The sequence below is a fragment of the Oryzias latipes genome, chromosome 13 (assembly GCF_053564925.1).
Source record: "Oryzias latipes strain Hd-rR chromosome 13, Olatipes_Hd-rR_3.1".
Taxonomy (NCBI): Eukaryota; Metazoa; Chordata; class Actinopteri; order Beloniformes; family Adrianichthyidae; genus Oryzias; species Oryzias latipes.
This window is the reverse complement of record NC_136249.1, coordinates 34,145,126-34,172,800: the sequence shown is the minus strand read 5'-3', so window position 1 is coordinate 34,172,800 and position 27,675 is coordinate 34,145,126. Positions and strand designations below refer to the sequence as shown.

Here is a 27,675-nt window from a genome sequence, read left to right as displayed (position 1 = left end):
AGGACTGTAGTCTGACCCTCCAGCTCTGGTGGAGCGTGCACAGAATGCACAAACCCAGCTCTCTTTCCATCCCAGGTGAGTGCAAACACACAGCATCACAACTCTTAGCCAGCAGTGTTGTCGGGCTTGTGTGCGCAGCTTGGCAGCCACACGTGCGCTCTGTCAGGACGGCTGCAGCCCAAACATGAGGTGACATAATTACTGCGGGAGGAGAGACGGGGTTAACAGAGGTGCATGTGATTCCGAGGTGGTCCTAAGGCAGACACATAAACAAACACACAGACACACACAGCACTTTGTACACTGTGTCCTTATGCTCAGGGTCAACATGTCTGCCGTTGACATGAACCAGGAGTTTCATGTTTGTGTTTGTGCGCGAGCGTGGAGCTGATTAGCCGCCTCCACCGCATCCTTTTCTTTGCATTGATAATCCAAGCAGCTAACGAGATGCAGCGGGCGCTTGTGTGGTTGTGTGCGTGTGTGGTTAGCTGTGCGGTCGTGTTTGAGAAAAGGCGGCTTAACGAACACAGCTGCCGTCAGTTGGTGTGCTCAGCCAGATCTGTGCTTGTGGTTTACAGTTGGCTGTGGGTTCGTGTTTGTGAACCTGTCACAACGCCATCACGTCTTTTTCAAGAGTTATGAAACGTAAAACCTCTTTAGGTTGAGTTTGCTCATCGACTTTGGAAAAGGAAGATGTTTGCACCTTTCAGAAGGAAGTATTTTGATGGTGCAACACTAGTTTGGGACCACACATTAAACAAAAGATGTTCTCACAAGAGATGGGCAGAAACCAAATGCTTAACAAAAGTCTTCATGAATTTTGATTAACTTATAAATATTGGAAAACCCCCATTTCAAACCATTTAATTTTTCCCATTTTTCCCATTCTTCAAACTTACCACAATTACCAATTAAACACATTTCACGTAAAGATATTTCAAGTAAACATAAAAAAATACTCTGATAGATGCTTAACACCAGTATTTCTATTCATGTTGGCGTCAAACAAAAACAATGTAAAGATTAAAAAGCAATTCATTGACCTTCCTCAGCTCAGGAGATTTCCATCCAGGTGTGGAGATTTCCCCTCTGAGGGACAAATAAAGGTTTTATTTATCTTTTCTAATCAGCCACAACATAACCTCTTCTCCTTTTCACAGCTGTATTTAATTGTCCGGGTCTTCCTCCTCTAAGGAGGGACCTCAAACACAGAAATATGAAGAGGGATTTGTGAACAGAGAAAAGCTGCAGCGTGAATTCAAGCAGAACAAATGAAAACTATTCATTGACGACTAATTTTACAATCCGGTAAATGAAAAACAAATTTAAAACAAAGCTTGATTGCGTCTTTTATTGTACTTTTATCATACATAAATATACAAACATCTGTAAACTCAAAAAGTATCTCTGTTTGCAAATCCAACCTCACCCCTATGCACAGTAAACTGCATCCACTGCTGCTTTAGTATTATTTGTCCTTTAGAGCAGGGACGCTCACACGCAAACTTGCTTTTATGTTTTTCTGCAATAAGAACTTTGCTGTGTTTTTAATCTTGTCACAAACTCTTCTTTTAAAAAACTGAGTATTGTTGTCAGGAGAAATCAGGTAAGATTGTTTTTGTTGTTTGTTAGTAAATGTTTAATGCCTCCTAATATTTCCTAAAGCAGTTAATTTGTTAAAGAATGTTTCCTGTAAGTTGTTGAAACAATCACTGCTGCTAAAAAGAGACTATTTTTATCCACTGACTGAAATGGAAGGAAAATACATTCAGCAGTTGTGGTTGCGTCCTCCGTGAGGAGCAGGTGCGTTAAGGTTAGCGCTGTTGATAGAAGAGTGTGGGTGTGTGCACGTGCGTGTGTGTGTGCACGTGTGTTACTGTGTACTTCTACTCTGAAGTTGCAGTCCTTTCTTGCGAGTGTCATGCTCCTTCCTGTCTGTGACGTATGACAAGAGGACCGATGTGGGAACACACAGAAAAGAACTGCACAAACACACACACACAGACACACACACACACACACACACACCCTGTGTGGACAGCTGGTGAGTTGGCGGGAAAAGACAGAGGACCAGCTGTCACTGGAAAAGGGCGGGAAATCTAGGAGGGTTCTCATGAAAAAAAGCAAAGAGGAGGGTAAAAAAAAACAGATGAGATGAAATATCTACAGACAAAAACACCGAATGAAGAGCAAACGGTGAAAAATATGCAGTCTTGAAACAACAGGTTTCATCCAAAATGCATTTAATAGAACAAATATGAAAGAAAAAACACTTTTGTTTCTTGAACTTCTTTACATTTCAAGGTGCGGATGGATTAAAAATGTGTGTGTGGTTCTTCATGTTGTTACCTAACACACCATCTTGTGGGGAAAATCTTTGAATTTACAAAAATTTGTGAAATATTGACAGACATCTTTTTCTTTAATCTTTAATAAATGAAATTGATGACTTAAAAAGTCCGACAGTAACACAGTCGACCCCCTTCAGTTTTTATTCCGTTAATTTCTATGTTTTCGTGTTCAGCCTCTAACACTGTTTCATGAATGTGGCGCAGAGCAGATATATATGTGGTAGATACATTTTTGCAGGTTTTTACTTGCTTTGCCCCTAGAATATATTTTACGTAAATATAAAATAATTGTTTTGGGTTTTTTTTGACACAACTGTGGGTTAACGTTCAAGGTTACTCACCTGGCTGGCAGACATTAGTCCTCTGGATCACCTAGAAGAGCTGCAGTGTAGCTGCTGGGGGTCAAACAGGGAGGCATTGGACCCATGTTGGACACTCTACCACTAAGCCACAGAGCTGCTGTTTGCTGATAGTTATTAATTTGATTCATCTGACAGAGTATTAGGTGGCATCAGATATGTCAGTCTGCATTCACTCCACTGTTCCAGGGGTTTTCATAAAAGAGAACCAGACTGTGTGACTCCTCCCCCCTGGCGTTCCCAAACAGGAAGTACCTGCTGGCTCCAAGAAGCAAACTCCCATAGACTTTTACAGAGAAATAAACAGCTGTTAATCATTCTGATGGTCAGAATACGTTCTGGTTCTGATACCATTTTTTAACAGGTTCTTGAGTTCATATTTTGTGTAGCCTGCCTTCAAATGGCTGTAAATGTTTTTACTTTCCTATGTTGTCTGGGATGAGCAAACAAAAGAAGATTTAAAAAAAAAACTTATTTAAATGTATTTTTACTTTTGACTCAAGTAAACATTTGACTTTTAACTAAAGAAAAAGAAAATCTTTATTTGGCGTGATACCACCAGTTAAATTTGAGGATTTGGGATGTTTGTTTGTTTTTTTTTTAACTTCATTTATTTAAAGAAAAATAGAAGTAATTCACCTTCTAGCTGATTTGAATCTGATTATAATGAATCTAAATCCACTTAGGTCTAATCTAATAACCTAATCTTTTCCAACTTGACTCATTCAGTTACGGACGCCAAACTTTAGAATCTAAACATTCGTTTTTTTAAATCCAGCTAAAGGTTGAAGTGTCTATCACCCCCTGATAAAACATTGGAGTCACAGATGGAGCTTCAGTTTCTGACATGTTCGGTTCTTGAGGAACAGAGAAGCAAATCCCTCGTTCTCTGTCTTCCTGCTGCAGCCGCTGTGCTGCTGACCGCAGACAAGGACCGCAGTCATCCGAGGATATGATTTCTATGGGACTTTTTTAGGGGAAAGTCCTGCCGAAGCGGTGAAAGGAAGCGGGGGAATTCAAATCAATGTTGGCATGTGTTCTGCAGTAAGAGTGCTTGATGAGAGTAAAGCGTCAATTTCCATCAAAATATCTCGTTTTGTTCAAACCCACCATTGTTCATTTTACACAACAGGTCATTTCCCCAACAGAAAAGATCCTTAGAGGTTCACTTCTTTGACTTTAGCTTGTTTGTTTTTGACTTTTAAATTCCTTTCCTGATTTCAATGTTGTTTCTAATGAGGCTCAGAATGTTAAGCAAATAAAAATAAGTAAACAACTTTCCTCAAATGTGTCATCAATGTTACGTCAGAATACATTTGAAGCGAAATTCGTTTTCTTATCCATCCTCCAAACCCACCTCTTATCTTTCAGGGTCACAGGGATGCTGGAGCCTATCCAGTCTACTCCTGGACAGGTTCATGAATGTCATTTCAGTGGTAACTATAAAAGGAAATATAAATGTTGTGAATATCAAATGTGAAAAAATAAAAGTTACATCTTGATGTAAAGAATGTACACCATAAATATGAAATATTTATTCTGTTTTGTATTAATTTTGATTTTCTTTTTAATCCGTCCAGTCCAGCTGAGCAGAACTTTCCTCTTTTGTAGGACATGTTCCTGTTACTACCGGGGGTCATGCAGCTTCGGACACACAAGGCAAGGCAAGGCAAGGCAAGTTTATTTGTATAGCACAATTCATACACAAAGTAATTCAAGGTGCTTCACAAAACAGAAAAATGCATTAAAATCACAATACATCATAGAAATAATCAACATAAAATTTACTTTAAAAGAAAAGAAAAGAAAAAAAATGAAAACTGATTTAAAAATAAAGGAAGGAAAGGAAATAAAAGTGCAGATAGGACCTTTCAGTCATATACACGGCTAAACAGAAATGTTTTAAGTCTAGATTTGAACATGAACACAGAAGAGGCCTGTCTTACGACTTCAGGGAGGCTGTTCCAGATTTTAGCTGCAGAATATTGAAACACTGATTCCCCTTGTTTAGTTCTGACTCTGGGAATCAATAGGAGGCCGGCCCCTGAGGTCCTCAGAGTACGAGATGGTTCATATGGCACTAACATGTCAGAGATGTACTTTGGTGCTCGGCCATGGAGAGACTTGTACACAAGCAGAGCTGCTTTGAAGTCTATTCTTTGAGGTACAGGGAGCCAGTGCAAAGACCTGAGCACAGGACTAATGTGATCATACTTCCTGGTTCTGGTCAGGACTCGAGCAGCAGCATTCTGGATGTACTGAAGCTGTTTTACAGCTCGTTTGGACAGGCCGGTGAGCAGGCCGTTACAGTAGTCTAACCTACTGGAGACAAATGCATGAATAAGTATCTCCAGGTCTCGCTTTGAGATTATGTTTTTGATTTTGGCAATGTTTTTCAGGTGGTAAAATGCCGCTGATGTTACTGACTTGATATGGCTGTTAAAGTTCAGGTCAGAGTCCATGATTACCCCTAGATTTCTGACTTGATTTGAGGGTTTAAGACACAGAGAATGAAAGTAGCTACTGACTCTTTCTCTTTGTTTCTGTGGGCCAAAAATAATAACTTCGGTCTTGTCTGAGTTTAGCTGGAGAAAGTTGTTCTGCATCCACGCGCTGATCTGTTGGAGGCAGTGGTTGAGTGAATCCACCGGCCCATATTCACCTGTTGTCAGTGACACATAGATCTGAGTATCATCTGCATAGTTGTGATAAGATATGTTATTACTGCGTATTAACTGCCCTAGTGGCAGCATGTAGAGGTTGAACAGAAGAGGTCCCAGGATCGATCCCTGGGGCACATCACAAGTCAAGGCCATGTAGTCTGAGACACAACTCCCAATTTCAACAAAATATTTCCTGTCTTCTAGATAAGACTTGAGCCAACTTAGGGCAGATCCAGAGACGCCAACCCAGTCTTGGAGTCTGTGCAAAAGGATCCCATGATCAACAGTATCAAAGGCAGCACTCAGGTCTAGCAGGATTAAGACAGAGACTTTTCCATCATCAGTGTTCAGGCGGATGTCGTTGGTTACCTTGATAAGAGCAGTTTCTGTGCTATGATGGGGTCTAAAACCTGACTGGAAAACATCAAATGAATTGTTTAATAAGAGAAAATCAGTGAGCTGTTGGTAGACAACTTTTTCAAGGACTTTTCCTAAAAATGGCAGATTAGAGATAGGTCTGTAATTATTCAGTACAGTGGGATCAAGACCGTTTTTCTTCAGGAGAGGTTTAATGACTGCAGTTTTTAAGGCCTCTGGAAATATTCCAGATTGAAGAGACATGTTAACTATTTGAGTAATTGATGGCAACACACAAGGTGTATATTTGTATAAACCTCTTTTGTAATTTAAATTTAGATAATAAATCTAAATGTAAAAGTTAAATAAAAACTCTGATTGGTAAACATACAAAATAACAGAAATGCAAGCCTTCAAAAAGAATTTATTCCAAATGTTAAATACAAATGTTAAACCTATTTTTTTGGAAACTACGTAGATTTGGCCACGCCCACACTCTGAAAACATTTTATTCTTTAAACTGAAAAGTCTTTATTAAAAAGAGAACTCTTTAGATCTGCATCAGAATGTGTTAATTGAATATATTTTTATCTATAAACAGAAAAACAACTTTAAAAAATTTAAACAAACGTTTTTTTTAATGGTCTCAACAGAAAATACTTTTTTTTCACAAACATGATAAATTACAGTAGGTGCATTTTTGTTTGCAGCTACAAATACATTTTTGTTTCACTTTAATCAAATATATTTATCTTTTTATTTCTTTTAGGGTACATTTTTTGTTTTTTTAGTAAAACAGTGCGTCTATGTTCAAAATGTTTCTATGACATCAGAGCTCTATAGGTAACATGTCTTCAATGCTCACAGACGCTTACAGCACACGCTAAAAACGCTCACAGAGGTAACCAGCATGACAGACTCTGTGACTGAATAGTGAAAAGCACCTATTTATCCCGCCTCCCTCAGGACTCAGGGATTCAAACAATGACCGGTTCTTCTCCTTCATACAGACGAGTCTTTAAAACATACAAACGCAAGAACACAAAACACACTCAATGCAACCTGATCATCTTTCTGTGCAACTTTAAAACAAACTGTAGCGCTGGTGAAGCTGAAGTCAGTCAGGACGTTTACCAGAAAATGAGCTTTTATTTAACTGGTTACTCTCCCAAAAAAAAAACACACCTGTACTTGGGATTATTTAAATTATCAAACATCATTTATTTGTTATTTTGTTCTTTCAAACTCAGAAAATGTCATCGGTTGTGTTTTTAAATGATCTCCAAAGCTGTAACATACTGAGAGCTGAAACTGAGGGAATATAAATGAGAAAAACCTGCTTCTTTGGGACATTTTGTCTGAATAAAATGGTAAAGCTGGCAGTTAAAGCGGAAAATAAAATCAAAGGATCATACGTGAAAGATTAGAAGAAGCTGCAGGTTTTAATATCATTTAGTTAAAATAAAGCCTTCTGCATTAACCTATTATCAATGTTTTGGGGTGCATAAAAACTGCAGTAAATTTGGTCTTTTTTGAATGGAAAAAGTCCAGATTTCATCCTAAACACTGGAATTTCATTCTTGATGCAAGGCAAAAGTCCACCTCCAGCAGATTTACAAACCAGAGCGTAGACCGTCAGCCGATCACGCTGCGTCAAACGTTCCTAATGGAAGGAAAAACTCTTAATTTGACCTCAAAAATCCTATTCAAAAAGTATTTTCCCAACACAAGTTAACAGAGAAACTGTCCCTTCTAATTTTTCATTACGTCACACATCGAAAGACAAACGTAATTATGAAAATATTACATTTTTATCTCAAAGTTAGGAATAATCAGGAAAAAGGTTTTCTGACTGAATTGATTTTTGTTTCATTTGTTGTAGCTGAAGCTAACATGACATTGCTCACCCACAGGTCCTGGGTACTTTGAGAAGTGGCCTTCTTTCTGCAAACATCAGTCTTTGTATCTGGAGTTTTGTCTGCGATGAAACCTCTTCGGAATCTACAGCTCAGGGGTGTTTTAGGGTTCAAACAGGGTCATGCTGATAAAGCTTTGGGGGAGACACAGTGATGCTCTGCCACCCGCTTTGACTTTGACGTGGTCATTTTCAGGGTCGTTTTCCAGAATTTAAGGAGGAAAAAACCTGCAGAGTAAGAAGTTCTGCTCTTGGGGGAAAATAACCATGTGAAAGTAAAAATGTCACTATTATGAGACATTATGAGCTTATTAAGGCATTTTCTTTATTATAAACCACAGAATTACATAAACTAAACAACAGAAATTGAACCCATCAATGTGAATGTCTGTTCTTTTTAAGTGTTCTGAATTTAATGTGAAGTAAAATCTGGGGTTTTGTTGTAATGTCCTGCTGATGTTGCTACGGGAACACATGACAATCCTACTTTATTGGTTGCAGTTTTTAAAAATCCTATTGAAAACCATATTTCATCTTCTTGTTTTGAAATACCGACTTCATAAACGCAGAATATTTTTTGTTCGAGGTGACATTTCTTCGGCTTGATAAATAGATAATTATCTGTCTTTCATGGATGAAGAGAGAAGTGATGGGCTGACCTGTTTGCCTCTCATTTTTTGATTTTCTCCTTTGTTTTCTGTCGTTTCTCAGCGCAGACTTTTTATTCTTCCTCTCTTTCTGCTCTGTGTTCCCACCCCTCCTCTTGCTCTCTAACCTTCCCTCATTGTCAGTTTCTTTTTTCATCTTATTTCTTCTCCTGGTCCCTTCCCCCAGTTTTCCCATCTCTCTGTGCCGTCAGGAGCGGCACAAAGCCCCGCCGCCGCCGCCCTGGCAACCACCACACCGCCGTGTCTATCCCGGCAACAGGCCGTCGTCAGGACCGCCGACCTCTGACCCCATCACAGCTGCTCAGCCATCACGCGTCCCACAATCCTCTGCCCTCTACTTGTTCTCGTGACCGGGGGGGTCAGGCAGTGAAGTCGGGGGTGAGTAAAACTGGATCACTTTCACTTTGTCCTGAAAAAAGAGCAGAGGGAGGAAATATGGAAATGAAAAAGATAAGGACAGAAGAGAGGAGTGAAGGATATCAGAAGACGGAAGAAAAGAGGAGCAACTGGGACAAAGGAAGAGAGCTGGAATGAAGGAGGAAGACAGCATTTATTCTTGTTATGGATAATAAAAAGTAGGAAACAAGCAAAAGAAAAGAGAAGAAAAAAAACTGGAGACGTGGGATAAAAGAGGAAAAGTTATTCCAGATCTTGAACCACTTTGTAAATGTTTCACAAAGTGGAACAACACAACTAAAAGGTAGTTTGTTTATGGAGCCGCTTTTTTAAAAGTCAGCGACAGAAAGGATGGAGGTGGAGCGCTTTAAAGCTCTGGAGGGGCCGCTACCCTCGAGGGCTTTTGGGCTCTGCCAGGAGTTTTTGACTCCAACACCAGGGACAGCAGCCAGAAAAATCCAAAACATGTGAATGTGTGTGTGTGTGGGTGTGGGTGTGTGCGGGTGTGTGCGTGTGTGTGTGTGCGTGTGTGTGTGTGTGTGTGTGTGTGTGTGTGTGTAGTAAGTAGTGTGTGGTTGTCTCCTTCAAAATCTATTTTGGACCTTTTGACCTTTAAGAGCCCACGAGGTCAATATGGCCACTGCAGTTGAAAAATATGTTCCTTTATACTTTCATAATTTTCCTATTTTTTTCCATTTATTTGTTTCTTTTTGACTGTATTTGGCTGCTGCTATCCAAAATGAACGAACAAACAAATGCTCAAACTGACTTTAAGCCCCCCCCCCCGTTAACGTTGTTACTTTTGTTTACAGGTCTTTTGACCCGAATCTTAAGTCAGCCATGAAATGTGTCACAAGAACAGGCAGACGTTAAGGATGTAAAATGTAAAAACTTTTACATCTACTTGATTACTTTTATAATCTAACTTTTATAATATATTTTAGAAGGTAGCTCTCTGGGTTACAAAAACAAAAAGCGGAAAAAATCAAAACAAAAAGTAAATGTTTGCAAGGATAAACAAACAACAACTAATTCATTTTGTTGAGATGAGGATTGACAAACAAGTTCTGACGTTAATTAACTTTAAAAACTAAACAAAGATGGGGTCAGTGCTGACCCGAACACTCGAGGAGGGTTATAAGCTCTGCTAGTCGATTTCTTCATGTTTAAAGACATCTGGTTTGCGGCTCTCAAAGACTGGTTTAAAACCTTGGCGTCAAACTTCTTTGGCTCGGAACGGTTCATCTGGGAAAGTAGACCTTTATCTTATGGTACCGCTGATTAGAACAAAAACAGAAGATGAATTCAGGTTGCTTGAAAGTGGTAACCGGGTTAGTTTCAGGATAAAAACAGGCCTGAGAAATTCTTGAAAACAGATGGAACTGCTCACAGGTCGGGTTTCCATTAGAAAGGTGCAGTCTATTTCCTGAAACGAAACTGTTTAAATTCTTCGGTCAGGTTTGATGATCTGAGTCCTGATTGGCTGGATAACTCCTGGCGTTCAGCAGACCACACAGCCACCGATGAAGGTCAGCTCTGAAGCTTCTCTGGGATGAAAACAGCTAAGGCGAGGACAGTAATGAGTGTTTTGTGTGTCTCAGAGTCGGACGGTTGCAGGTGCTGTCCTCAGTGAAACCTGAGCTGATCTTTATTAATAAATGATGCATCTGAAACAGACTGCTCCTCGCTCGGCTCAGAAGGCAGGTAACTCCAAAGTACACAAAGACGTTCCTTTGGCCAGAGGACAGGATCACCGAGTCAGACACCATCTGACCGTCTGTACTTTTGGGATTTGACTGTTCAGACGTCACGGATCATGAATCCTGAATAGTAAGTGCTTCTTTCTGTATTCTATAAGCGACCACAGCGTAGCTGCAGACACAAAATGTCTTCCTCTGCTTTGCTGAAAGATCTGATGTGCAGCCTTCAAAGTCCTGATGATGCCTTTCTAAAAGATAAGGATGTAAAACTTAAAAACACCTTAAAGAGACAAAAGTTTGTCCTTAAACGCCGAAGAATCTTCAACATTTAACATCTCAGGCTTTGGAACAAAAGCTTCCTCTGATACTTGCTTTTTGTTTGTTTCCTACAGCCAGAAGATAAACTTTCTTCTTTAAAACGTCCTTTTCTTATTTTTATTTTTTCCTGCTGCACTGTCACCTGTTTTATGTGTTTTTTTGTAACTTTATGACAGCCAGGCAATAAAAAATATATATATTCTGTATATTCTTAAGAAAATATCTGTGTTGGAACCATGTGGATGATGGGAAATGTAGTTTGGTTCATATTAGCAGGCTGGGAGAAAATAAACCTGCAAGCTAAATGCCAAATATAAGCAAAAACATCCAAATGTTTTTGCCGTGTGCTCTCTGACAGCTCTGTGGAATATTCTGTGATCTACTCTTCTGTCCCAAGTGGGGCTATTGGGGCAGAATGTATGTCCTGACTGCAACCTCACATCAAAACTCTCGACTCCCATAAAACATCAGGATAACTGCAGAGTTAAGATGTTTTATCCAAAAACATTGGTTTTTCCTGTTTTTCATTGTCTAAAGTGATGTCCATCTGCATCTGCTCCACAGCTAAAACCCAAACCTGCCTCGTACCATGAGCTTCAGTGAACTTATGAAGACATACTCCTGGCATTTATCTTTCTAATTGATCTTTCTAGTGATTACCTGTTCAAGCTTCTTCTGATTGGAGACTCTGGGGTCGGGAAGTCGTGTCTTCTGCTGCGCTTTGCGGTAAAAATTAACCAAATGTGCACAAACCTGCATGCTGGCTTTTCGACGTTCCCATTGTTTTGTGTGTTTTAGGACGACACATACACCGAGAGCTACATCTCCACCATTGGGGTGGACTTTAAGATCAGGACCATCGATATGGATGGGAAGACCGTGAAGCTGCAGATTGTAAGAGTGACGAGCTGCGTGGTGTTGCTGTACCAGTGTAATTGGTGCCATTCCTCTTGGGAATGACGTCATTGAACGCGTCTCAGTCGAGGGGTAACCATGACGGCTGGGGTGGTTGGGCAGGTCACCCAATGATCAAAGGATCGGCTGTTCCATCCCCACTCCCCCCAGACAACTGTTGGGGCAAATCCAAATTCTTCCCATACCCCCACGGGTAGCCCTAAAAACAGAGAGTTTTCGAAAAACAGTGGTTGTGTCCGAATTTCTTCAGAACTCACTCTATAGCCTGTTCGCCATTTTCTAATCTACAATTCCATAATCCAGTGTCCTAGAAATTTCCCAGAAGTCTCTGCATAAAACCAGTGTGCATCGATACTCACTAGATTGGCGAATATAGACCACAATGCATTGCGTCGGAACCATTTTTGCCAAAAAAAAGCATTTGAATGTATTTTTTTGATAAACCATCAACGTTTTTATCTTCAGAATTCAGTGGACTCATAAATAATCGCCGTAAAACGCTCATATCAATGAGATTTTAACTTAGTGAAATCGATGACGTCATATGAAGTTATAAAATAAAAATAAGTAGTGAGCGTGGCGTCTGAATTGCTAAATTCAGTCCACTACATAGTCCTGGACTACAAAGTTTTTTAGTAGTTAAGGCCGGAATTCGGACATAGCTAGTGACTTCCAGTTCAGACATCATCAATAGTTCCCAGTCATTCATGTTGGCGCGTAGCTGCAGGCGCTTGGGAAATGCATTACAACATCAGTTTTATACCTGAAAAGTCCATATTTACATTTACATGCAAACCTCTGTGCCTGAGAGCACACCCACGTGAAGAAATACGTTTCTCCTCTGCGATGTGGCCAAAACAAAAAAAACATTTCATATTTACAAAAAACAAAACATATTTCCTTTTTACATTTCTCCTTTTGCCCTTCAGCTCATTCAACTACAAACAGAACTGAAAATTATCAATCCAGTTTATTGTGCCTCCAAACTGATGGAGCAGGTGAAAGTTAACACCTGAGACATGATGGAAATCCCTTGAATGCCTGAAGTGGCACAAAAAAAGATGGATGGTGAACTACACTTTTTCTCTTTTAAACTGTAGAAATGTGAGCTTTTGTGTGTTTGACGCCCTCAGTGGGACACAGCAGGTCAGGAGAGGTTTCGCACCATCACCTCCAGCTACTACAGAGGAGCTCACGGTATCATCATTGTGTATGACGTCACAGAGCAGGTCAGCGCGCTTCCATCAGAGCTGGAGAGAGCTTCGAACGTTGCGGTCAGAGCTGTTGTTTTCTGCAGGAGTCCTTCAACAACGTGAGGCAGTGGCTGGAGGAGATAGACCGGTACGCCTGTGAGAACGTCTCCAGGCTGCTGGTGGGGAACAAGTCTGACCTCGTCAGTAAGAAGGTGGTGGATGCCGCCACGGCTCAGGTAAGTGGAGGAGGAGCTGCATCCTTCAGAGCCGTCATCGCAGGCTGTGAGGAGATCAAAAAACCTTTTAGATGTTAGTAGACCACAGAAACGTCTTGATTTGATCTAAATACATTTATGGAAGAGCCTTTGGTTTGTGAACTCTACTACAGCCTTTCCCGCCCCCTTCCTGAAGGGGGGGCCAGAAACCGTTTGGTACGTCTGAAGACCAGCCCTCTGCCCTCAGGACCTGGCGTCCTCGCTGAAGATCCCCTTCCTGGAGACCAGCGCCAAGAGCTCTGGCAATGTGGAGAAGGCCTTCCTCACCATGGCCTCTGAGATTCACAGTCGCCTGGCCAGTGAGGGGGGAGGCATGCAGGGGACCCATGATTCCAGAGCACAGGGCTCCAAGATCAACAGCGCCCCCGTGTGGCTAGGAGGGGATAAACCAACGCAGGATACCAGGAACTGCTGTTGAGATGTGGACAGATAAACCGAAAGGAATATTTTGATATATTTGCTCTTTAAGATAAAAAATATTAATAAATCTGCAGTGAATTCATTTTGTTACTAATATTTGATGAAAACATATATCCTACAATAATTGAGCCAAATAAAAAACTATGGGTTTTATTTTTTAAGATAATAACATAAAGATGTTGAATTAGTCATCAGTGACTCGGTCATCACCATTTTTTATCCAGGATGTATTTCCTTGCCCGAAGAATTTTTTTTTGTGTTTTACTTCTTTTGCTGTTAAAATCAATAAAATAAAGTTGAAATCTGTGATATTAAATCGTTAAAATGTGGCTGGATGGTAACTGGAGAAACCCCTCTCTATCATTAGGATCTTAAGAAAAACTGTACAAAAACTGTGGTGTTATATGTTAAAGACAGGTAATAAAGTATTGTTTTATTGGAGAAATGAACCGTGGTTAAGGTTCTCAATCTGAAATGACGTTAAATGTTTGGCTTTCATAAGATATGAGGTTAAAAGGAAGTCATAGAAGTGGAGCTTTTAGGACCAAGTTTCAGGAATTTCTCCAAACCTCCACATGTAACAACTTTTAACAACTGAAAGGAAAATTTTTCAATCTACGTGTTGTCCTTTTTCGTTAGATCAACAGCCTGAATTGTACGAAAAAAATGTAGAATAAAAAAATGATCAAAGCACTATTTTTCTTATCAATAAAATATTTTAGTTTTATTTTAACCTAAGCAAGGATCAATATTCAGGGGAAAAAATAAGTAGCACTTGTGCAAAAATGTGTTTGGTTATAAACATATAATCGTAGGTTAGTTGTTGTGCATTGTGTTGTGTGTCGTTATTGTAAAGAAGTTATAACAAAAATGTCTAGAAAACTATACAGGCTTCTCTGTTGAGGGCAGCATATACAACATATCCAACTTTATTTAGAAAGCACCTTTTTATATTAAAGTGGTGCAAAGTGCTTAAAACATTTTAAGAAAAAACAAGTAAAACTATTTTTGTTTTAATATGTAATTGATGTCCACAAAACTGATTTTAAATATCAAAAAGGAATATGCAGACTTTGCGTAGTTTTGCATTTTAAATAAATGCAGAAAAAATACAGCAAAAACAACCTTAGGTCAAATATTAATTATTTGTTAAATGTCAGCGTGTTTAAATAATTTTTCAAAAACATGGAAACAGTAAAAATATTGTTAATAAGTGCAGCTGAAAGTTATTAAATGCTGATAAAATACAGGATACACTTTAGGATTATTTATTTGTTGTCGAAACTACATTTTCCAGAAGAAGCTGGGACATTGCGTCACCGGAAAACGACAATTTCCTATAAATTCACTTCCGGTTACTGGCAGAGTCCTTTCCTGTCCACGGCCCGTTCGAAGATGGCGGTGCAAATCTCTAAGAAGAGGAAGGTTAGCGGGACTATATTTCTCTTTCATCGCTGAATATCACGAAAATAACATCATTCTATAAAGGATAAGACGTTTAATCCTCAGTCCCGGTGTTTACCCGGCCCGTTGTGGTTCCTTGCGAGGAGGATTATAGCAGATGCTGGAGCTGCGGCTTCCCTCATTTCGTTAGCTAGCATGGCTCTGTGAGCCGGGGACTGGACCGGTGAGCGGTCTGAACAGGTTCTAACCCGCACCGTAAAGTCAGGACGGCTGGTTTCCAGGCGGATAAACCAGAGTCTGCAAATAAAAAGAAGAATTTGATCTGTTTCGACAATATTTGTTATGTTAGCTTTGCTAGCATGCGAGTCAGTTAGCCACATGTACTCATACACTACAAAGATTAGGGGAATTAAATAACTATTTTTGGAGCCACAAATTCATCATCATGTTTAGGTATACATTAAAGCCAAGCAGAAATTAGGTAAAACTCATTTTTGTTAATAGTACTACTGACTCTTTAATTAGCCCATATTTTTTTACTTCAAATGCCTGATTGCTAGAATCAGATTTCATCATTTATATCAGGCTATTGATGGTAATTTAGGCTTACCTTAGTTTGTCATTTATATATTTTGCCTTTTCTTTCTCAGATTTATTGGGTTCAGGGTCACAGTTGGTAGTTTCTGTACCTTTTTATATAACATGGCAGAGGCACATTTTCTTTAAGATCTCATTTATTTGCACTGTCTACTAATATTCTGGCTTTGAATGACTTTGATAAACTGATGCTATCTTCTTCATTTCTGAGCACTTCGTGTCTGTCAAAACTCCCATGAATGAGCAGAACCTCCCTCTGGTGTCTTGAAACAGTTCGTCTCAGACGGTATTTTCAAAGCCGAGCTGAATGAGTTTCTGACTCGCGAACTGGCTGAAGATGGCTACTCCGGTGTGGAGGTGCGGGTGACTCCAACCAGGACCGAGATCATCATCCTGGCCACAAGGTGCGTGTTGGATCAATGTTTAAAACAATTTTGACTTTTACACTCCGAGCCTCTGCGTCAGGTTCAGAGGCAACTGTCTTAGCTATTAAATAAAGAACGCAGCAGTTTCTCACCCGTGATCTTAAATGTTTCCGTCTTGTTCAGGACTCAGAATGTTCTCGGAGAGAAGGGTCGTCGGATCAGAGAGCTGACCGCTGTGGTCCAGAAGAGGTTCGGTTTTCCTGAGGGCAGCGTGGAGGTGAGACAACCTACAGGATTTGCTGTTTAGATTCACTTTTGTAATCCCTAATCAGTGGGTTAGACAGTGTTATTATTATAGAAAGTCTTTAGCAGAAGTAATCGGCAGATCCTCCGGCTGAAATAACTGAGGATCGTTGTTGAAGTCACTCCTGTAGTTTGTTTTCCCACCCGATCCCCTTCAGTGATGATACGATGACGAGACAGAGCAGGACTTTATCTGGGTCTGTGAGTTCTGCTTCGGGTCTGCGTTCTGTGGACCCGCTGCCGTTCCTCAGATCAGGAAGTCCTTTAAACAGGAAGACAAGAGGCATTTGTCTGAGAAGGGTGGACGGACGGACCATCATTGAAGTCGTTTCTGTGCAAACCTGAAGATGCAGCGACGTCTTGTTCTGTTTTTTCTAGCTTTATGCTGAGAAAGTTGCCACTCGTGGGCTGTGCGCCATCGCTCAGGCTGAGTCTCTGCGCTACAAGCTGCTGGGAGGTCTGGCTGTGAGGAGGTAAGCAGTGCTGCTGATGACCTTCTCTGAAAGTACAAACCATCATAGAGCCTGTTTGAGAATGGAGGGAAAAAAGAACTGCACTAAAAAGTATATTTATAGTAAGAATAAACAAAACGCTTCCGTGAAAAAAATTAGTGCGGTTCAAATCTTGCCTGCAAACTTCATAATTGGATCTTCAAAATAAAAGACACATCTGCTTCTGCTCCAAACATCTGCTTGTGTTCTCCAAAACTCCATTTGATGGAAGTGGAGTCTTCAGGTTTACATCATCCTGTTACATCAGACAGAATTGTAAAAGCGCCCTGTAACCGCACTGCATTATGGGAGTCTGTTAGCAGTCTGAGGTGTTTCAGACTTCAGGTGTGGTGCTGTTGTGTTCTGGCTTTCTCCTCAAGCTGTCTTTGAGGTCATGAACAACCTGGAAAGTTTTGGGATTTAAAAAATGTAATTTCTAACCCTTGAAAGGTCTTTTGTAAGGTTTTGAAAAAGTCATGACATTTTAAAGATTTTGGGTTTATAAACATTTTAAAAAACACTTAAAGCTGAAATTCTAGTTGAAATTGTTTAACCTAACCTCAGAAGTTGAACCTCACATGATCGGTGAGCGACAGCTGCTGAGCGCTGCACAATCCAGTCAGAACTTTTGGAAAACTGGTCATGATGGCGTTACTATGGAAGCTTATTGCATTCCATAAAATAAAAACAGGTGAACTTTGTTCAAATCTTTTCTGTGATCTTTGTTCTAATATTTTTAAGAACTACAAAAGCAAAAAAACACCAAACAGGCTGGACTCTAACCTCGTCTGCTCGTGAAAACTATAAGAAAAGCCACAAAGTGTCTGTTTGTGCTCGTCACAATTCTGTTTTGCTCTTCCTACAAACATTACAGAGCAAAACGTTGGAAGTCTGAAGGATTGACCTGTATGAATTGGTTAGTTTGTGTCAATCCCAACAACAAAGCCCTGAATGATGCTCATGTTGTGGGTGTGGCCAACTTAACCTTTTTTTTTCTAGTTTTTGCTTTCATTTTTTCTGAAATCACTCATTTTTGGAGATAGAGATACGTCCACAACCTGCAGGTTCATTCTAAGAGAGTATTGATATTAGGGGTTTCTGTGGAGTTAATGAGTTCTTGCGATGTTTTTGAGATCATTTGGGGTGAGTCAATGAGAAAAGCAAATGTTTGTCTGATGCGTTTTCACGTTTTACTCTGTTAGTGGATGAGGAAGGAAGGATTTAAAGGGGTTAACTTTAATATGTTCAGTAAGAAATGGGTTTCCCTGGACACTGATGTTTACTTTGCTGTTTGCTCTAAATGCCTGAAGGTTAAATAAAAGACAGGGTTAGATATTTACCAGATATCTGAAACATTCACACTAAATATAAGATATAACCATGCAGTGAATGAGTAAACCTATTTACAAATAAGCTGTTGTGCAGATTCAGCTGAGAAAAAAAGCAAAAGATCAAAACGGATTGGTGATGACAAACACGTAAACCAATCGGATCATGTCTGTGACACGGACACAATGTGGCTTTTCTACTTATTTGCAGCTCATCTTATAGTTTTCATGAGCAGATGTTGGTTATTTGCTTTTGTAGCTCTTAAAAATATTAGAACGAAAATTAGAACAAAATAAACTTTTTTTCTTTCTTTTTAATGTGATCCGCTTCCATACGTTCCTGCAGTTTTCTTCCACACCAACACAAACAGTCGCTGATGCGGCGGCTGCAGTTTTGACAGCGAGGCAGACAAAGGCGGATGGTTCAGTGTGTCTCTGGTAGTTTTGGAAATCCAGTGAAAGATTATGGAAAACCAACACTAACGAGTGCAGACCATCCTGTATCTGCTCGCTCTTCTGAGGTAAAGGACCTTCAGGTCGTGGTTTTTTGGAGTGGCGGCGAACCTCTTTGGTGTTTACAGTGTGGTCTGTGCAGAAACGTGTTAAAAGAGGCAGACGGTCCATCAGTATTCTGGCCATCCCAGAGTCGGACCTACAGGGTTTCCAGTGGATGTTGCAGAACCACGAGACTGTGGTCTGATCTGCATGGTGGTGGTTCAGTAGGTCTGTGGGGGAGTAGATGAAAGAGTGGTTGGAGGCGGTAAAGGCTCTGGGCTTTGTTTCGATGATGTCACAGGGGACAGCCATAGCATCTGTAGACTCCTTCAGTAAATATGAACAAAGTCCGGTTGGATGTCTGGACTGCAGAGAGACTCCAGCAGAGCTGTAGGCGGCGGTGACACCACCTGTTCAGGAGCACACGCCTTAAATGGACTCTCCGTCTCCAGTCTGTCCGTTTGTTTTAAGTGACCTCACGTCTCCCATGGCAACTGCAGGAGCGTTCATCCTGTTTAAAGCTCGCTCTGTAGCTCCTCCAATCAGGAGACTGATTCTCCCGACCGTAATGCAAAATTAAAGGAAGAAACAACGAAATAAACATAAAAGATCCAGATGTGCCTTCATTTCTGCAACTGGCTTACAGACGGCGCCGTTTGTGGGCGGGGTTCTGTGGCTTTACATGACACCTGCTGATGTTTGTGACGGCATCTATGCACCTTTAGGTCCCACACGCCCTCCTGGTGTTTACTTTGAAGGAGTTCAGCAAATCCCTTCAGTGATGAGACGATGACGAGTCGGATCAGGGCTCCGTTTGGTTCTGGTTGCTGGTTCAGATCCACGTTCTGTGGTTCTGCTCAAAAGTTATCAGAACCCGGCGGGTCCTTTTCAGCTGAAGACATCGAGGCATTTGTCTGAGAAGGGTCGACGTTAAGTTTGTCCTCCACGAATGAGGCTGAAAGGAACCAAATATTTTAGAGTAAATTAAAATATTGGATATTCAGTGTGAGGTGACTGTTTGTGGATTTATCTATAATGTAGCAATAAATTTTGATTCTATTGTATCTAAGAAAAACTTTATTTCTCTATCCACTGCAGAAAGATGGACAGATTTGACCGTGTTGTGACTCCTCCCCTCCTGCAGGGCGTGCTATGGCGTTCTGAGGTTCATCATGGAGAGCGGCGCCAAGGGCTGTGAGGTGGTGGTGTCCGGCAAGCTGAGGGGTCAGAGGGCCAAGTCCATGAAGTTTGTGGACGGCCTGATGATCCACAGCGGAGACCCCGTCAACTACTATGTGGACACAGCGGTCCGCCACGTCCTGCTGAGGCAGGGTAAGCGAGCTCCGCCCCCCCGTGACATCATCTTCTTTGAGACTCCTTTTTAACTGTTGGGGTTTTCAGGTGTGCTGGGCATCAAAGTGAAGATCATGCTGCCCTGGGACCCCAGTGGGAAGATCGGCCCCAAGAAGCCCCTCCCTGACCACGTCAGCATCGTGGAGCCCAAGGAGGAGAGCCTCCCCACCGCCCCCATCTCTGAGCAGAAGGGGGCCAAGCCGGAGGTGCCCGTCATGCCCCAGGGAGCCCCGGTCCCCACCGCATAGGAGGGTAAGACGCCCCCTGAGACGTGTCCCCGTCAGACCCACCCTTCAGTGATGAGACGATGACGAGTCGGAACACACCCCGGCCTGGTTCTGGTGGCTCCTGGTCCAGATCCACGTTCTGTGGGTCCGCTTCAGGTCATCAGAACACGGCGGGGCCTTTTTGCCTGAAGACACTGAGGCATTTGTCTGAGAAGGGTCCAGATCAGACGTGTTCTGGTCCCATAAAGCAGCTGATTAGAATCCCTTTTTTCCATCTTTGGTTTTAACGTTGGATCTTCTGTTCTGCAGGTCGATCACGGTTCTGCTGGATGGAGAAGAGTCTGTGACTTTTGTGTACAAAACCAATAAAATCTGGAAAATACATTTAATGTTGGTGTTTTTATTCCATCCCATAATAAACAAAACCATGAAACAAAAGCGCTCAGGTGTTTAAGAAGATCAGTGCAGGTGTTCACAGGTAAAACAAATTAAGTAAAACTCTGGAAGACCTGCAGCTCTGCATTAGTGACGTCAGCGCCAGATCCGTGGGTCCGGGTAATGCTGAAGCCACGCCCACTCCTCTCCACCTGTGAAAACTTCGGTTCCACCTGCTTTCAGCAAAGAGCCTCCAGCACTTTCATGCAGTCGCTATGAGTCTACCGGACTATAAGTCAACGGAAAGACCCGCTTCCTCTGCGCTCGCGGTAAGAAGACGCCGTTAACGGTTCCGTTCAGACTCTGACAGTTTCCGCCGAACAGCGATCGTATCTCCTCGTTGTATTGACGGTTCTCGCTTCCGTTCTGCGGGTTTTTGGTTCAAAAGTAGAAATTTAGCCCCGCGTAACTCAAGAAACCTCGAACTAAAGTTCAAGTCCCGACAGATGCAGAACTGTTGACGAACCGCTCACCGGCAGGTGCAGCTTTGAACCAGCAGGGGGCGCTTCAGCCCGCGTGACAGTTCCAAACCCGTCCTGGCTGTCGCGTGCCTAACTCATTCTTTCTTTTGATTTTTTTACATTCATTTCTATTATTTCTCTGTCATTTATCTTTTCCCGTTTTTATTAAGAAAACAATCAGGATTTACAATTTTTAACAAAGAAAAATAAGATAAAACGTTTCAGGAATGTCACTAACGGTCCTCTCAATCAATTTTCAGGTGAAGGTTTTAAACCTTTAGCCTCATTAGTCTAACTGAAACACTTTATACATGTGATATTATTTATCTATAAATATTTTTATATTTAAAAAAAAACACTGGTAAAATTAGATCATTTTTATGAAACTCTCATTTGTGCCTGTGTTCAAAAGTTTGATTAATGAGAATAAAATTTGGTTTAGTTAAGAAATTAAACTAAAAATCTCCCGTAAGTCAGTTTCAGAAGCACGTGACCTGATGGATCTTAAAACTGGAACCATAAAGAAAAGAAACGACCCCTCTGTGGACAGATAATTTAGTGTGCTCACACTTCTTTTTGCCATAGATCTATTTTAAAACACAAAGTATTAGACTATTAATACCTTCAGTCTTTAGATTTTAAAATAGAAGCTTTATTAATACTGAAGGAAATTCCAAAGTGGCCAGCTGCTTGCATTTATAACTATGTCAGAAAAATAATAAGAAAACCATTAAAAAAACAAGCAAAGATTAACATCTATTATTTAAAAGTATTGAAAATGTCATTATAAATATATTAAATCCTCAAAATGTAAAAAAAAAAGTTAAAGAATTACATTTCAATGAGGCTTTATTTGCATGTTCTGTCAGACGATATAGTTTATCTTAAAAATAAATTTGACTCAGAAATGTGTTAAAAACGTGTTTTTATTACAGTTTTCAATATTCATTTTTTAAATGTGTTTCCTACTGGCTTTAATTATAATTTTAATTTTTTTTGTGTGACATTTTCTTTAATCATAATTAATTTAAATCTATATTTTCAATGGCAGCAGTCCTCTTCGTTTTCATTTATTATTTTTATAAACCAATCAAAATATAATGAATCAATTTCCAGCCACTTTTTTACTTAAACATTTGAAACAGTTTAATAATTGTCAGTTTGTTTCACTTCATGTTCCTTTAAACAGTTATAGGATATTTAAAAAAAAAAAGTTAACAACACAAATAATAATGAACCAGTTTTCTCAGGTTTGGTTGTGACCTCTTTTATTTTTGTAGATTTGTGAAACTTGACACGTCAAAGATTGAAAACCACATCCAGTGAAGGTTTCCTTCCAACGCTTTGAGCAAAAGCAAAATGCGATTTATCAGAATCTCCTTTGTCCTGGCGTCACCCCCGAGATCAGAGGCTTTGGAGGGGCGTTAGAAATAAACGGAGGCCGTGGCTTTTGCCCTTCTCTGCTCATCGTCAACCGGTAATCAGCGGATCATCTGCGTATTTGCAGACTGCTATAAAAAACAAACTTGTGGGAACTTGCTGGTCTGGTCCATCAGCTGTGTTTATACAAGGAAAACTCTAGAACGACACAGAGCTGCAAGTCAACACAATATTCTTAAAGCTAAGAAACTGAATTTTAGTGAAGGAGGAACAAACTAAACGGCTGATTTGCTTTGTGTGCATGAAACGGACATTTAGGTGCTTCCAGATCACCAAACGTCACAAACTTCATTTGGTTGCCAGAAGTGAACCATGTTCTATGGATGAACGTCACTCGGTCCAGTTCTCACTTACAGTCAATGAGACAGACTGAAGTTAGCTTCTCATTCAGGGATTCCAAGTCTGCATTTGAGGAGAATATGTTAAAGTGTGTTTTTGTACACTGCAGACCACCTGAAGCCGTCTGCTAGTGTCTTAGTGACGATGAAAATGTCATAAAATAATGTGAAGAGGGCTCGAGTGTGGTTATGTCCCCGCTTCTCCAATCGGAAGCAGATATCAGTGTTGAGCGCTCGTGTTTGTTTGTCAGAGTGATGCGACTTCATGGAGATGCTCTTTGGTTTGCAGTGTTCTTGCAGCGTACGAGCTGCAGAAATGCTGCAGTTTTGTTGCGCTGAGCTCGGCTGGCTGTCGTGCTGAAGGGTCATCGCTGGAATAGGTATTTGGAACAGCCACACATCTGTGTAGGGCGGGGGCATCTCAGTGGGTTCTGCATCTAAATGCCCCCAGAGATGCTGCACAAGTTCAAAAACACAGTTTATGAGTCTAGACAGTGAAATACAGTGCAAGAACGTTGAGGTTGGAGACTTTCAGCTGTGAAGGAGAGCAGTTTGGGGGGGGGGGGGGTGCAGCCAGGGGAAGTGGGCACAGAGGGCATTGAAAGTCTATCAGAAAATGTAAACCTACGGCTCCAGTAAAACTGGGTCATGCAGGACTGTTATCAGCAGATCTTCTGAAGATCATTGGTCCTGCAGAGGGCCGTGCAGAAACAGAAACTGAAGCAACACTCCAAAATCTGTGCAACATGAGACCAGAGAGCGCATGAGAGCGACTTCAAAGGCGTGTGTAAACTCACATGTGTGTCAGTGACACGCACTGCACCTTCCTGTAGCTCCTGACCACTCACAAGTCAAGATAAGCTGTGTGTCTGCACAACTGGACGTGGTTTCTGGTGTTTAGATGTCATAGAAGGAGGTGTTTTTGTCATGGTGACCTACTTGGACCAATCTCCTCTCATCCTTACATTCTCCCACATTCACATCACTGATGGGTTTTTTTTTTCTTTCTCTTTAGCTTTCTTCTGTTGTCCACCTAAATGTTGGGGGACACTTGTTCAGCACCTCACTGAGCATGCTCAGAAAGCACCCTGACTCCAAGCTGGCAGAGCTGTTCAGCGCTCCGCCCAAGCTGCGCACCGACCCTCAGGGGCGGTACTTCATCGACCGCGACGGTTCCCACTTTGGAGCCGTTCTGGAGTTCCTGAGGTCGGAGCAGCTCCCCACCGCCAACATCCTGGAGGTCTGAGTCCTCCCCAAAGTCCCAGACTTCTAAGTGATGTGGGGATCCAGATTCTGATGAAGTCCCTGTTCCTGCAGGTTCACAGGGAGGCGGTTCACTACAACATCAAACCACTGATCAAGCGGCTGGAGGAGACCCCTCCGCTGTTCGGGGAGCTGGTGGGGAGGCAACAGTTCCTCGCCAAAGTCCCACATTACAAGGAAAACATTGAGGTGAGCTGCACCTATCCACCCATCATTCTGGGTTTCTGCTCCGCCTCTTTATGGACTGATGTCACCGCCATGCGACATCATAAAAACACCATGTTTTCTCTGACTATTTTGATGCTGAGGTGACTTTATTTACCAGAACTCTGCAGCCTGAGTCGGTATCCGAACCTTTCATGATCAAAAGAAAGTTCTGCACCAAACCGAGTCCTCTTAAACTGACTGGGAACGTTCTGGTTTCGGATGATGATGAAGCAGGACCTTACTGGAGACTGGAGCCATCCGTGTTTGGAACATCTTCAGCTCTTCTCCTCTGGCTGCTTTGCTGGTTTTCCTCTGTTGGCCTCTTCCATTTGCTCTTTTCAGAAGCACCTTACGTTCCAGCACAATCTTTGCCTCAGGTGTGACGATCATCACGCAGATAAATGTCAAGAAAACTGATTCCTTCCCTGAGTTGGCCTTTAGCTGCCAACCAATGGAAAACCAACCAATGGCCTAGTGGTAGAGTGTCTGACCTGAGACTGGAAAGATCTAGGTTCAAATCCACAGTTAAATCAAACCAAAGACTCTAAAAATGAGGCCTGATGACTCCCTGTTTGACACTCAGCATTTAGGGTTTGGATTGGGGGGTTAAATCACCAAATGGTTCCAAACATGCACCTCACCGCTCCCTCAGGGGACGGTCAAATGAGGAAAACATATTTCTCATACCATAAATGGGGCTTAACCAGGTGTTCCACAGAGGAGACCCGTCTGCAGCTTTAACTAAGAACCAACGTTTCTTTGGGGGTGCTCTGGTGGTGCTCACCGGAGACGACTGCATTGCATAACCTTTCAGCCGCGGCTCCACCTGTGAGAACCTCCTGAGGAGGTTTCTGGCAGAAATCAGCAGGTGCAGCGTGGATCTCCCTGTTTCATCACCTGCACAGACTGGAGGAGAGCAGAAACGATGGAAATCTGCGCCATATGAGCTCAGGTGGTTCTGCATCATCCGATCTCTTGTCCCCCAGGTGCTGATCCGCATCGCCAGAGCCGAGGCCGTCGCCACGCGTCACTCCTCCATCCTGATCTGCGTGCTGCGGACAGACGAGGACCTGGGTTTCCACGACAACGCCATAAACAACCTGGAGGCGGACAAGGACTCGTTAGTGACGTTCGGGCCGTGGAGGGCGACGCCGTCTGTCAAAGACCTGCTGGACTGCGTGAAGATGGACATTGAGCGTCGGGGCTACAGAGTGAGCATCGAGCCTCACGTCACAGGGAGGCTGTTCCTGTCCAGGAGCTACAACTTCTTCTACAAACTCACCTTCACCTGGTGGTGATGAGGCGGTGAGACCAGAAAACACATCGTCCCTTCAGATGAAAGGGGTTATCAAAAGTACAAAGTTTGCCTGTTTTCACTCATGTGGGTGTGAAACTGTGTCTTAAGTTCCTGCAGATATTCTAGCTTTTCGGACGGCTCTTTCCCTCCTGCAGCTTCGCAGCATCTGTCTGTGTAACGTCTGCTGCCGTCACGCCGGCTGAGAGTTTTCACAGCTTTGAGGGGAAATTCTGATTCGGACCGGAGTCCTGCGTCAAACTCTCAATGTTGGCTAATCCAACAACCGCTTGAAGGGAAACTGAAAGGTGCAAGCGGCGAACGCGCTGGATGGCAGGGCCGCTGTGACTTCACCACAATACAAGGTGGAGCACGCCACCACATCCTGTGTGATCAGCACGGGGAAAAACAAGACGGGTCAGCAGAGAGGACAACTGCACCCCTCTGGCTCTGCTCATCCACGATAAAACACGAAAATCAGAATTTCCTCCTTCAGCAGATGCAGCCTGAACTCATTTTTCAATAAAGATTAGGACAAAATAATCCGATTTTTCTCTTTGATTTCATGATCGTCTGTCGAGTTTATCGGTGCAGCACATTTTATTTATGAACACAATTCAAAGGGCTTTACTTAAAACATTAAAATAAACATTTTATAGAAAGATTAAAGGAGGGATCACCAAAATAAATATTTTTAAAATTTCAAAAGAGAAATATTAAAAGTAACAGTGCAGATAAAATCTAATCTAATTCAGCTGAGAACAGGCGGGTCTTTAACCTGGACTTTTGTGTCTCAGCTGATCTAAGGTTTTCTGCTAGTCTATTCCAGATCTGTGGAGCCTAGAAGCTGAATGCAGCTTCTCTATGTTTGGTTTGAACTCTAGCAACTGACAGAAGACCGGATCCATCCAAAGCTTTATAAAACAAGAATCCGAACCTTAAAGTCTTTCCTCTGGCAGACTTGCAGCCAGGGGAAAGACCTCAGATCTGGACTGATGTTTTGGTCTCCCGAGCTGCAGAGTTCTGAATTTGCTGCAGTTTCCCGATTGATGTTCTTGGTTGTCCTGTAAAAACACGGTTACACTTAAGATGAATGCATGAACTAGTTTCTCCAGGTCCTGCTTACAGATCATATCTTTAATCCTGGAAGTATTTTGAAGATGACAGGCGGCTGCTTTAATAGAAATAGGAATATCTTTATTTGTCATTGTACGTCGTACAACAAAAGTACAGTGCAATTTTCCGGTGGAATAAAAAGGTAATTTAAAAAAAACAACAACTAAAACTGCGAATAAGACCATATAAAACACCAGTAGGTTACACCTTCTCCAGCTATTGCGCGCTTCTCTTAATAAATTAACCTTGTTTAGCAGTGTTTAAGGCCACGATGGCTCTTGGATAAAAGCTGTTGTTTAATCTGTTTGTCCTTGTTTTAATTGTCCTGTATCTTCTGCCTGAAGGCAGCAGTTCAAACAGAGAATGTTCAGGGTGTGATGGATCCTGCAGAATGTTCTGAGCCTTTTTTAGCCAGCAGGAACTGTACAGTTTTTCCAGGGATGGAAGAGGGCAGCCGATGATCCTCTGGGCTCTCGTAGTGACTCTCTGGAGAGCTTTCCTAGCTGCAGCTGTGCAACTGGCAAACCAGGCACAGACACAGTGTGTTAAAATACTCTCTATTGCGCTGCGGTAGAGGGACACTAGCAGTTTCTCACTCAGACTCATCATTTGCAGAGATAAGCCCCACCACTGTGGTGTGTAATGTTGTTTATCAAAATGTAGACCTGTCTCATTGACTGTATCGGAGAAGTGGAGTGAGCGAGTGTGATGTCATCCATAGAAAATGGTTTACTTCCGTCTCCAACCAAATGAAGTCAGTTCAGTCGCCTGTTTTTCTTGATATGGACGTCACCATATCTGTTCGGCTCACCATCAACGGTTGGAACGTTGGATGTGGGGGTCAGCAGGCTCCACCTACTTTTAAGGCATCTGATTGGTCAGCTTATAACTTGTATATTATGAACCACAGAAAAAATGAGGATTATCAAGAATATGTTAAAAAAAATCTTATCAGGTCAAGAATGGTTATTCAGACCAAAAGAATGACCGTTTTTTTCTCTATGGGATTTTAGCTTCTTGGAGCCAGC

General features: G+C 41.8%; 3 protein-coding genes, 1 long non-coding RNA gene and 3 other non-coding genes across 12 annotated transcripts; 6 read left to right on the top strand and 1 right to left on the bottom strand.

The window, feature by feature from the left end:
• Window positions 1-4,305: 4,305 nt before the first annotated feature.
• Window positions 4,306-13,979, top strand: LOC101173484 (ras-related protein ORAB-1-like). 3 transcript variants are annotated; one of them, XM_011482173.4, is made up of 8 exons: window positions 4,306-8,691; window positions 10,168-10,238; window positions 10,311-10,539; window positions 11,381-11,453; window positions 11,526-11,621; window positions 12,776-12,871; window positions 12,940-13,071; window positions 13,298-13,979. In XM_011482173.4, exons 3-8 carry the CDS (start codon window positions 10,526-10,528, stop codon window positions 13,526-13,528), a joined length of 642 nt encoding a protein of 213 aa, XP_011480475.1. In that variant the 5' UTR covers window positions 4,306-8,691; window positions 10,168-10,238; window positions 10,311-10,525; the 3' UTR covers window positions 13,529-13,979. The 3 variants fall into 3 exon arrangements, with proteins under 3 accessions (XP_011480475.1, XP_078785901.1, XP_078785900.1); XM_078929775.1 differs by having other exon boundaries at window positions 4,306-10,238; XM_078929774.1 differs by having other exon boundaries at window positions 4,306-10,539.
• On the bottom strand, window positions 12,977-20,415 carry LOC144981589 (uncharacterized). Of its 2 annotated transcripts, XR_013647191.1 has the most exons (5): window positions 20,157-20,415; window positions 16,541-16,698; window positions 16,049-16,461; window positions 13,185-13,521; window positions 12,977-13,115 (listed from the first exon to the last, which is right to left on the bottom strand). It is a non-coding gene; the product is annotated as an uncharacterized LOC144981589 (long non-coding RNA). The 2 variants fall into 2 exon arrangements; XR_013647192.1 differs by lacking the exons at window positions 12,977-13,115; window positions 13,185-13,521 and adding an exon at window positions 14,951-15,231 and having other exon boundaries at window positions 20,157-20,414.
• rps3 (ribosomal protein S3) lies at window positions 14,831-20,477 on the top strand. The gene is made up of 7 exons (XM_020708002.3): window positions 14,831-14,955; window positions 15,805-15,935; window positions 16,080-16,173; window positions 16,578-16,672; window positions 19,658-19,845; window positions 19,915-20,118; window positions 20,403-20,477. Exons 1-6 carry the CDS (start codon window positions 14,926-14,928, stop codon window positions 20,112-20,114), a joined length of 738 nt encoding a protein of 245 aa, XP_020563661.2. The 5' UTR covers window positions 14,831-14,925; the 3' UTR covers window positions 20,115-20,118; window positions 20,403-20,477.
• On the top strand, window positions 16,352-16,499 carry LOC111948543 (small nucleolar RNA SNORD15). The gene has a single exon (XR_002874556.1). It is a non-coding gene; the product is annotated as a small nucleolar RNA SNORD15 (small nucleolar RNA).
• On the top strand, window positions 19,287-19,436 carry LOC111948541 (small nucleolar RNA SNORD15). Its single transcript, XR_002874554.1, has one exon. It is a non-coding gene; the product is annotated as a small nucleolar RNA SNORD15 (small nucleolar RNA).
• LOC111948542 (small nucleolar RNA SNORD15) lies at window positions 20,158-20,309 on the top strand. The gene has a single exon (XR_002874555.1). It is a non-coding gene; the product is annotated as a small nucleolar RNA SNORD15 (small nucleolar RNA).
• A 130-nt stretch (window positions 20,478-20,607) lies between the features above and the next one.
• On the top strand, window positions 20,608-26,074 carry kctd14 (potassium channel tetramerization domain containing 14). Of its 3 annotated transcripts, none has more exons than XM_011482175.4 (5): window positions 20,608-20,797; window positions 23,783-24,007; window positions 24,085-24,219; window positions 25,224-25,542; window positions 25,690-26,074. In XM_011482175.4, exons 1-4 carry the CDS (start codon window positions 20,744-20,746, stop codon window positions 25,533-25,535), a joined length of 726 nt encoding a protein of 241 aa, XP_011480477.1. In that variant the 5' UTR covers window positions 20,608-20,743; the 3' UTR covers window positions 25,536-25,542; window positions 25,690-26,074. The 3 variants fall into 3 exon arrangements, with proteins under 3 accessions (XP_011480477.1, XP_011480476.1, XP_004075225.1); XM_011482174.4 differs by having other exon boundaries at window positions 25,643-26,074; XM_004075177.5 differs by having other exon boundaries at window positions 25,224-26,074.
• The last annotated feature ends 1,601 nt before the right edge of the window (window positions 26,075-27,675 follow it).